General features: G+C 49.4%; 1 protein-coding gene across 1 annotated transcript in view; it reads left to right on the top strand.

Annotated features, from left to right (window-relative positions):
* The first annotated feature begins 317 nt into the window (after nt 1-317).
* Nucleotides 318-11,215, top strand: part of ANTXRL (ANTXR like) — a 66,372-nt gene continuing 55,474 nt past the window's right edge. Inside the window, exon 1 of the mRNA XM_026112542.2 lies at nt 318-874. Coding sequence (XP_025968327.2) covers nt 714-874 — 161 coding nt within the window. The 5' untranslated portion in view covers nt 318-713. The remainder of the gene's footprint in view (nt 875-11,215) is intronic.

Here is an 11,215-nt window from a genome sequence, read left to right as displayed (position 1 = left end):
TGGCAATCTCCTTGCTGACTGCCCTCGACCCCCGCCACTCGAGGCTGCACCCGGCTCCCCCCGACCCGGATTTGTCACGGGCTTTTGCAGCGCCGCTCGCCACTGCCGGGGCTGGGGAGCACGTTGCTGCCCCCCGCTCCTGCCCCTGCCCCTGCCCCCTGCTCCTGCCCCCCGCGAAGCGCCCGTAGCGGCTGGGGTCGGGCCGGGGGGCGGCGGCGCCGGCCCGGCGCTGCCCCCGCAGCCGCGCACCGGCGGCACCAGGGCCCCGCTGGCTGCAGCCTCTCGCCTTTCCCCCCTCCGGTCTCCCGGAACAGGAAAGTCCCGGTTCAGCTTTCCCCCATAAGATCCTGCCTCCCCCCGCCGCTCTCCTCCCTCTGCCCCTGCCCGCGCTGGCCGCTGCGCAGGGCGCTGCGCTCCGCGCCGAGCCGGCCGAGCCGCTGCGGTGCCGCGGAGGCGGCGGGGCATGGGGACGGGGCGCCGGGGGCCCCCCGACCGGCCCAGCCCCGAGCCCTGCCCCCGCGCGCAGCCAGCCGCCCCGGCCCCCCCGCAGCGCGCAGGGCTGCGCCGGGCGCCTCGGCTCCGTTAGGTGCTGGGTTTTCTTTTTTCTTTTTTTTTTCTTCCCTCTTTCCTCCTTGGCGCTTCCGAAGAGGCTGTAAAGTCTGCCGGGAGAGGCAGAGACGGGGGGAGGAGGAGGATTTAAGGAAGGGAAAAAAATGGCGAGTTGCAGGAGCAGCGTGGAGAAAGCCGCATTTTTGTGCTGCTTCTTGCTGGCAGCCGTGAGCTTAACCTCCTGCGCCCGGGCGGAGGAGGAGGACGAGCGAGAAGAGCAGCGCTCCTGCCACGGTGCCTTTGATCTCTACTTCGTCCTGGATAAGTAAGTGACAGTCGCATTTAAAAGCGTTTATTCACCCTTCACTGCCTTCTCCCAGCAGCAGCGACGTCGCCCCCGGCCCCGGCGCCCAGCGCGGAGCAGCGGCCGCGTTTGCGCCCCCGGACGAGCGCGTTGCCCCGGGGCAGCGCTGCGGGGAGCCCCGGGCTCAGCCCTGCCCGCTGCCCCGGGCGGTCGGGTCCCCCGCGGGCTCGGGGCACGGGCTGGGGCTCGGATGTGAGGCGGTGCTGGTCGGTGCCCCCAGCGTTTCTGGAGCTTGGAGTAAAAACTCCGGCCGAGCTTTAAGAGGAATTTTGCTAAGCCAGGATCCAGTTCGTGCAGCTCTAACTAAGGCTGACCAGCCTGTTTGTATGCCATGACTGGTATTTTACAGGCTCACTGTAAGGTTTTATAAAACCTGTTGTTTCTGATTAACTTCTTCAGAATTGCCTAAACCTGTGTTTGAGATTTGCCTGTTAAAATATGTTGGCAAACACCTTTTTTTTGTTTTTAATACCACGTTATCCCAATTTAGATAAGGCCCGAGGGCATGGTTAAGCTCACATTTGTAGACGTGTTACAGCAAGTGTTAGCAAAGTCAGTGGTAAACTGGTACACCCACAGGTATTTCTCAGAAGGCAAAAATTCTGTTTCTCCTGGTGCTTGAATTTGGGTTGGCAACCAAGGGTTAAACTTGAGGAGTAAATTGTTAGCCTCCCACGTGCGGTCAGTGCGATAGTTGTGTTATCCAGCATATCCTGGGTAATGCATTAGGTGAGACTATGAAAGATTGAAGCCTTTGCTTTGTTACTCTTGCCCAAAAGCCAGGTATAAGTCTGCATTGTTCTGCTTCCCAGCTGGGAGGACTGTTGGCTCCATCAGGCCTTTTGCACAGCCCGCATGAGGCAAGCAGACGCCCTCACTCAGGGGTCAGCGTACTCCCTTATTCAAGAAGGAGAAGGCAGTGCTGTTAGTAGTCCTTCTGTTCTGAGAGCAGAAGGATCTGAAGAAGACCCAAGGCATTCTGCATTTCTGAAGATGCACTAATGCACTCTGTGCGGTGGTTTTGGTTTGTTTGTTTGTTTTTCTCTCCACTCAGAACTTCTTTCTGAAGGCCCCTTCATGCCTAGAAGGAGCTCTGCGAAGGACTAGCGTTAGGTGCTCGCATTCATACCTGGCCCTGACTGATACTGTTGTTATGCCCACTCCTGGTATTAAATTCGCAGTAACAATGAATAATGGTGATGGCGATAAGGGTTGTTACTGTGACATAGTATCTATTTTTTACAATGTGATTTCCTTATTTAAAATGTCATTGTGTACCTCCAGAAATCAGAACACTGTACTTCTGTGGTACAGTAATTGCCTCATTAAAGTGGTTTGTGATCTACAGAGGTACCGTGAGGCAATTGCTGTCATTACTTGTGTCATACATGGGTAAATTGAGGCAGAGAAGAGAATGATTTGCTCAGAGTTACTGACATATCAAGGAAGAGGGAGTTGTTTATGTAATAGATTCCTCTTCGGTATTGTGGATATGAAATCATACACTTTCTTTTAGCTGGCTACAGATTTACTACCTTGGTTTGGGTATTTCTGCTCTGTGTGTTGATCTCACTGCAGACCGAACCTGATTGTGGTTGGAGTAAAAGTCTACACTTAGGTTCCAGTGGGAAAATTCTTGGACTTCAGTCACAAACTGAGTCTTTATAACCTTCAAGAGGTTTAAAGAGGAACTCTGGTGAGAAAACTGGAATAGAATTTGTTTGGTCCTTTAGGTGCTCTTAGACTCTGCTCTGTTCCTACCGAGGCCAGTGGCAAGGCAGTGGCACAGCCGCTTTTGGCCTCAATGAGATTGCATTACAATCCATATGGGTAATACCAGAGTGCCAGATCTTATGATCCACAGCTCCCATGCTGTTCTCCCGCTGTAACAGTGTGCAGATGGCACTCGGGGGGTGTGCTTGCTGGCTGAGGCTGTATTCTGTGTGACGGCTGGCACAGCACGGGGAGGCTTTCTGATGGCAGAGAGGACTGATTTGGTGGATGGACTCTGGATCTTGGGACAGTTCATTGGAAGGAATTAGATAATCCATTCGAGTTCAGAAGGGTCAGGGTATTCCTGGTAGGCGGAAGACAAGAAGCCAGTTAGAAGCAGCTGATCAAATTTGAAAATGCATGGATACATATTTTAGAATCAGATTCGTGATGATGCATATATGGGAAGAGTTCTGGCTCTGATTTCTAGCGGAGAATCCCCAGAAAAAAGCAGCGCTATGCACGACAGGACGTCCCTACGTGTCCCGGGGACTGCTGCCCTTCACTGGTGCCGTGCCAGTGTGGAGTTAGAGGCACTCAGTCCTAATTAGATGTGTAACAGTGGGGTTGAAGTGTTGCTTCTATGAAGACTCCAGGCTTTAGTCCTGTGACACCATAGTGCTCTCTTTAGCTGAATGACAGGCCCTGTCTGTGAAGTCAGCCTGGGTAAACCAAAATGACTTTAAATCCACTCTGCTTTTCTTCCCCGTAGAAAGATGTAATCTCACATCAGTAGGAGGCAAATTGGAAGAAGGCAACAAACCTTTCCCTTTATGCACGCAAGCACTGTGTGCTACTGCAATGACTTTATTGGGGCATGACTTTCCTTTTTATTCTGCCAGGCAAAGTCTGTGGGGATCTGATCCTGCAGGCATCAGCCAGCAGAGGGAAAAGATCATCTGGTGAAGTTATTGGTATAATATGTATGGTGCCAATTAGAAGAAGAAACTCACAGACTTCTTACAGTGTTTTCTCTTCCTGAGGTTGACTGCAGCTCTTTATATTAACTCCATGGGATAGGCAATATCAGAGCAGGGGAACTAAGCCTTGGATGTCCAAGAAGGTGGCATGGCGTAAGGGAAAAGCAGTGCGTGTGGGAGGGTGACCTGCCACCATCCTCCTTAAGATTGTCTGACCATGTTAGCGCCGTGTTGGGACTGCTTTAATGAGCGAATCTCTTGAAGCTGCATGAGATGGACATTTGCTGGCTGCAGAGGCGGCTGCCTGGAGTCCGCAATCTTGTGCTCTCTGTGCGTCACAATTTACAAGTTACATAGGCTTGAGCCCATGCAGAGATGTGAAAGAAGACTTCAAAGTATTACCTTGAAGCAGCAGCATGTTCTTCTCTTTGCAGCTGAGTCGATGGTAGCCACCTCTCCAATGGCATATGGTCAGGTCAGGTCACACGTGATACCAAAGGTCTCATGTTCACCTTTGAACACGTGTAGTCCTTTAGTTCAGCATAATGGCTAGCTGAGTATTTTTCACTTGCTTTGGTTGCTTCACTTGGTTTGGTTGTCCAGGTGCGTGAAGAAGACTTTTTTTTTTATTCAGGTCTTGCGGTAACATCTTCATGGTTGAGTATGTAAAAATCTCTCTTTCATCCCCGTGTTGCTGTTAACATCCAGCTGTTGTTCGTAATCACGCTTAAAAGTACTTGCACAGCAGAAAGATGACTGACCTCTAGTGTTTTCTAATTATAGCAGTGCCTGGTAGCATCACTGTGATTGTTTATCAGTGCAACAATTATAAGCCTGTGTTTTAAAAGGGTTTCGAACTCTGCCATGAATATCTGCTCCTGGCAATGCTCGACATGACAGAGCTGAGCTGCAGAGCTGTCTGTATTTTATATTCACCAAATAAGAAGAAATTCCTTTGATTATTTTTGGACTGTGTGACAGGATGGGAAACAGGAGGAAAAAAAGGGATCTGAGATTCTCAAAAGTATTTTTGCATTTTTCCTGCTGGGATGTTTGCTAAAAAATCATTTGTATTTTGAGTAAAAATGAGCTGCACAGCCCTAGGGAAATGTTTTCTTCTCTTCTTTTTCCACAGGACGGAACATGGCAGTGCAAATGTCTTGAGTGAGGCCCTGGCTGATTTTTGTTTAGAGCAGTGATTCAGAACTTTTTTCTTTTTTTTGGGGGGGGGGGTAGAAGGAGGAGGGGAGTATGGCTGGCCTGACTACCCTTTCTGCCCTCCTCATCTTCCCCTTGGACTTTTGGGTGTTCCCTCGTCGGGGGGACTCATGTTTCTTGGGCCCACAGCGGTATTGCCTTTCACATCAGTTTTGTTCCTTCTTCTGTGCTCCCAAGAGCATCCCTGCCAGTGGCAGCTTCGGTGAAGAGGTCAGCAAACGTGGCGAGCTGAGCCTCCTAGCTGGGCATCCGCTCTGCAGCTGCCTCCTAACCTTGCTAAGCCTCACTCCAGAGGTGAAGGTCCCCAGTAGGGACCTGGTGGGGAAGAGCACAACCTCCGCTGCTTACTGGGAGATCAGCCGCCCTGTCCCATCTCCTGCTTGCTTTTTTCTGTCTGAACTTCCCCTTGAAGAGCCAGTTGTTGGCAGGGAAGGGGGAAATGGATTGAAACTCGCTCATTCACCTTGTGCAGGCCAGAAAGCCATCAGAACAAAAGGTCTTTCGGAAATTGCTATTCTGGACCAGTTTTATCATTTCAAGGTAACTACAGTGCGTTCCTGATCTCCAGACACCTTGGTTTTACACAATATTCTTTACTTGGAGCAAACAAAGAAAAGAGTTTGGTAAAGACCTTCTGTTTCCCTCCAAAAAGCAAGAAAAGCATGATTTCCCTTCCAATGATTTGAATGAATTTGGTGCTCATGAGCATCATTAATTAAAAGTACAAGTGAGAGCAAGTAGATGTGGAGGAGGTTTTGGCCATAGGCTTTCACCGTGGACCTCTGCCTCTCCCCCTGCGCCGGCACCGTCCCGGTCCGAGAGCGCTAGGGCAGGGTCCGGCTCTGCGGGAGCTTCGGCAGCCTCCCTGGCCGCAGCGCCTGCGCTGACTGCCGCTCGGGCGCTGGCGTGGTGCCCGGGCCGGGAGCGGGGAGCCTGCCTCGCCGTGCTGCTGCGGCTGGAAATCAGATCGCTCACTGAGATAGCTGCCTGAGCGTGTCGCCTAACTTCATTGCTTTTGAAAATCTCATACTTTACTCCTGACTTAAAACACTGATGAAGTCTCTTTTCGATAGGCAAGAATATCTATCTGCTGCAGCCAGGCTTCAGTTCATCATACCATTTAGGACCTGATGCAGGTTAACTGCCTCTCGAGGTTGATGGGACCCATTCGTTGTCTGCAGAAAAGTAGCAACCTTGTTCTGTAGATCTCATTGATTATGCTATGCTTCTGTTTTTAAAAATGGCTGTGTCTGTCGTCGTCTTTTTGCCTTTTTTCTCCCCTATGTAACCTAACCACATCATTTACATGACACCTCTTCATATTCTCCAAATGCCTGCAAGCAATAATCTTTACTGTTTTCAAAACATAATCTGTTGGGATTTTGCCTATCCACCTTTCTTTGTTGTTGTTATATTGCAGCCAGTGCTGTTATTTTAAATTTTTTTTTTTATAACCAGGTACAACTCTTTGGAATGTTTCAAAGCAAATTTTTACTTGGTTTCAGACATACCTATGTTATTGGAACCAGGCTTTATTTGTTTGTGTTTTGTCTGATATTATTCTGCCAGATTTGCCTTTTGGCAGAAAAAAGTTTCAGGAAAACCAATCTTCCTCCCCCTTCTACCCCAAGAAAAAAATGCTTTGTGAAACACGGCACAAAGCTAATGGGTACTGCTTATTTGACATAAAAATGTGTACAGTAAACAGGGGAAGAAAAAGCTATGGCAGCTTGTCATTTGCAGTCTATTTATGCATGTAACTAAATCTGATTTATTTGGGGCTCGAGCCAAGGAAGTAAACCGTAAGATTCCCACTGAGCTCGGATTTTGATTCACATGCGCTCAGTGACTGAGAATTTCGTTACTTTTGTGTCTGAGCTTGCAGGCTGGGTGCTGGCGTGCAGCACGACGTGAGTTTGTGCGAGGCGTAGTCGGGCTGAACCTTTTCATCTCAAGTGGTGAGAAGGTGAAGCGACTCCTGGGAGTTATTCACAGCTCAAGAGTCTGGTCTCCCTGCTCCCGATATCTGTTGCATCTTGTGAATAGCGTTGCTGAGTGGCCCCGACGGAGGGCTCTTGGTTGCTTGAACAGGATCAGGCCATGGAGACTGGGTCTGCCAGGCCTTATGGTGCCGAGAGCAGCTCTGAGGCTTTGCTGCGAGGTCTGGAGTGGCTTATTTTCATTTCATAATGTGCTCTTTTGGTGGCTGGGTGTGTAGCAAGAGCTGTAAGACAAGATGGATTGGACCCACGGCTAGATGGTTTACTCTAGGAGCACTGGGCAATGTTTGAGGGATGACTTACAAAAGTCAGTTGTGTTGCTGCAGAATTTGTTAGTAGTTTTGTAGGAGAAAAGCCATCTTTAAAAGAAGGAAGATTTTTTGGTCATAAAACCTCTTGGATTCAAATACTCTGAGTCCTGTGCTCAGGGTGCTGGCCTAAGACAAAGAAATCTGTATTCCAGTCTTCTGGGCTTCTCTATCTTCGCCTCCCCATTTCAGCCCTTGTCTCGTCCATTCATGTCGTAAAAGTGGTTTGAAGCAAGGACTGTCCTAGAATGGCTGTCTCAGACCATGTTTCTAGTTGCCTTTGGAGCAGATAATATAAACTATTCCTTCCTTGCCTGCACGAATCACCCGCAGAAGGTCCCTTCCATGCTCGCAAGCAGCATTGTCTCGGAGAGGAGGATTCTTGTCACTTTGAATGCTCTGCTGGCTCAGAAGAAGGCGGCAGAGGGATGGATGAACATGCGCGTGCATGTCGGAAACCACAACAAACTAAATGCCCCAGGGTTTGCTTTTATTGCAGAGCCATTATTAGCCATGTGCAAGAATGCTGCTGTCTACAGTGTGGTTGTGGCCACAAAGAGCTTCTCCAAAAAACAACAGCAAGTTCCCTGTTCCTGAGGAATGGGCTCTATACTGGGCCATCATTAACCAAGGGGAGTTTAGAGACTTACAGGGCCTAAAAAATTCAGTGGTGTTGTACCCCCCCCCCCCCACCACACTCAAAATGATCCCACCGTCATTAAGTAACAATGTACTATAATAACAAGTTTGTCTCTTGCTCCAGGATCACCCTTGGAGCTGCTGCCTTCAGTTGTGAGTCTTTCTGCATCAGCAAGAGACGGGCAAACGTGTGCATGGGGGGGGGGGGGGGGGGGTGTGGCAGAAAAGGGAGTTCCTTATCTTTAAGAGTTTCACCTCCTACTTTCCCTCTTTCAGCATCAAGGAAAGGCTTTGGACCCTACTGCCTTCTCTCTATGTACATGTAGTAATAAAAATATTTACTATCTGGGCAGTGCTGGGGTAGTAACCTTCAGTGCTACACGGCAGGCATAACATGTGTTGCGCCCTGTTGATCTGTGTAGGCTCCTCAGTGAATTTAGCTTTGAATCACGTATGTCCCAGGGCAGATTCCTTAGGGCAAACCCCTCTGTTTTTTGCCCGCTGAAGTAGCGGGGCTGCGAGTGCCCCCCAGTAGGTCTGTGTTGTGCTGCTTGGCTTCTCTGGACTCCAGCTGCCGCTGCCTCGAGAGGCCGTCTGTGAAACCAGGGAAGGACTCCAGCCAGCCTCATGCCTTGTTGTCTCTTGAACAGCAGTGAATTCCCTAAGATTGGGGCGGGCATGACTCTAACAGCACGCTCACCGGTTTTTACACTGACACAAAGCTACACTGACTCAAAAGGAGTCCCTCCAAAGTAAGCCGGAGCAGAATCAAGCCTTGTATATCCACACAACTTCCTTCCACCCCCAGGAATACTTACTGACCTCCTCTCCCTCCCGTCAAGTGGTAGCACTGCGAAATTCAGGGAAACAGCAGCAGGAGCAGCAGCAGCTGCTCCCCGGAGCTGGGTCCCGAGGAGCAGGGAGCACATTCTTTCCTATGTTGTGGTTTGCTGACTCTTCTCTTTGTCTCCTGGGCAAGAGGGACAGAGCCCGCGGAGCTGGGAGCAGGCTTACAGCAAGCAGCTGCTGCGGGTTTTTCACTTGGGCTGGGCCTCGTTCTGGTCCCAATTACGTAGGTAGGAACCTGGGGAAATTCTGTCGTTTCGCTGGCCTTGCTCCAGGTTCACCCCGGCAGAGCTGGCAGCAGAAGCTATCCCTGAAATGCTTTCTGCGGCGTTCTGGCTGCCCGCAGCAGCTGTTTATTGCTTTGCATTTTTCTTCGCCACGAGAGTTATGTAACCTCTGAGGACTGAAGCCTCATCTTCCTGCCTGACTGTGAAAGGCCCTTAAACTGCTTTTAAGCTTTAGGTCGTTATCCACAGAGGTCTTTGGCTTGTGGGGCTTGATCCTTTGCAGTGAGCTATGGGGAGGATCGGTCTGCCTGGTGCAGGGAGACGCCCAGGGCACAGCTGCAGGACAGCTGCCGCCGTGACTGATGTGAGGAGCTGGACCAGGTAGCTGCCCACCGAAAAGCGGGAAATCTCTAAAGCATGAGCCAGTAAGAGAGGTCCAGCTGTAGCAACGTCCTTTCTGCAGACAGCCACAGCACTAACTTGGTGGATCTGCTGGTTTGAACCTGCATGGCAGGAAATTTAAGATGTCCCTGGTTCATCTCTTCCCCTCCTCACTGGTGGGAGTGGAAGAACGTGTCTCAGACTCAGTGTTTTTTCTGCGTGGTGCTGATATTTTCCATGCTTGATTTATATCTCTCCTTGCTGTTAGGAAGGCTCGGCACTACCTCGGAGCTCTTACAGGAGTGTGTCATTTGGGGGCTGAACACGCCAGGCACTGAATCTGTTTGGTTGTTTACTGATGGGTCAAGGTACCAGCCTCGTCCAAGGCTCCTGTTAGCACGGGTATGCCGATCAACAGGAGTTGCTTTTTCTTAGCTATTTTAAGGTTTTAACGGAAGCAATGAAAGCACCAAAACTACTCTGAAAGTCATGCTGTGCGATGTTCAGGAATAATCTGTGGCATAGAGCATCACTGAAAGCCCCTGTGCTTTCTCTAGGGTCAGGAACTGCAGAGTTGAAAAAGAGTATGGCTTTCAGTTTTTGAATATGGTCAGATACAAGTTTACAGTATGTTTTGAGGGATTTAAGTCGCAACCTTCCACTTGCCAAGGAGAACCATAAAAGCCACCTCATCCCTTTCAGCCACAAGGTGCGAGTTAGTTTAGCTAAAGTAATTCCGCGGTATGAAAGGTAAGATCCCAGAAGCAGTGAAATGCCTCAGTATCTTGTCTTTCTGTGGGTGTTGGGGACACTGTCTGACAGTAGTGGGCAGCTTAGTACATAGCTTAGCAAACATTTTATTATCGTACATTTTTGTTTATTCTCCCATTCAAACCGCAGTTGATGGTGGTGCTGGGTCAGACCTGTGTGGCAGCAGATGAGACTATATTAAAACAAACCCCAGAAAACCTCCAGAAAACATATATAACGGTAAACAAAAACACTATACAAAGAGGGATATGGTGGGGTGGGGATGGAGAGGGGAAATCAGGTCCTTATATAACCCAGGCCTTCCTGATCCCCAGTCTGCCCCAACTGGTTTTCATGAGCAGCATTACATCACCGGCATCGGCTGCGCTCAGGCATCGTGCGCAGCAGGAGACGAGACGCCTGGGCTTTGAGGGGTGGGGTGGGGAACGTGACTGCGTGTTAGCTCAGTGCTGAACTTCACTGGCACTCTCTACGTGGGGTTTTTAAACAGCTGAATTTTCTTGCTAGTATTTCTGTCTGGTCTGGATGACACTTTCCAGCTGATAGACCAGGAATGAGCAATATTTGGGCACAGATTTCCTTCCGGCAGCTAATCGGATCCACTTTCAGTCTGAACTACCTCTGCTCAGCAGAGCTGTAGCCGGGTCTTTGAGAGCACAGCAGATACCTGGTGAAGACTCATACACGACGGAAACCTCCTTAGCTGTTTGGAGGTGGGCACCCATGGATTTATCATAACTGCTTCTAGCTACTCTTATTTTCAGTCAGTCTGGTCTCTCTTTTTCCGAGAGGGTGGTCTTTCATGTAAGCGTACGTGGAAATGCACAGTATTAAGGTTATCTGTGCATTTTCACTCTAAAAGTCTTCATTTTGCCCCTTACTGGCTTATGTTTTTCTTAAATTTTCAGTGTCTTGGCTGTTGTTGTGCAAGCTGCTCTTTGTCTGAGGGTTAGATGGTCCAAAAAAAATAAAGGAGTTGCATGAAAAAATATTTCAGACAGTTCTAAGAAGGTACTGGAAATGATGATTTGGTGCTCTTATAAAGAAAATTCCTTGCTACCATCCTTTTTGGATTGCATCAGTGCAATCAGTGCCTCTGTAGTTGGCAGTAGAGATTTGACATCTCATCCAAAATAGATCGGCATTTCCAAGTAAGAAGCTGTGGCTATTCTATGTGGAGAAGTGACCCCACTGGAAATTGCAGAAATGGGACTTAAGT

The sequence above is a fragment of the Dromaius novaehollandiae genome, chromosome 6, assembly GCF_036370855.1.
Source record: "Dromaius novaehollandiae isolate bDroNov1 chromosome 6, bDroNov1.hap1, whole genome shotgun sequence".
NCBI classification, from domain to species: Eukaryota; Metazoa; Chordata; class Aves; order Casuariiformes; family Dromaiidae; genus Dromaius; species Dromaius novaehollandiae.
Note: the sequence above shows the minus strand (reverse complement) of the source record. Positions and strands in the feature narration are given on the sequence as shown.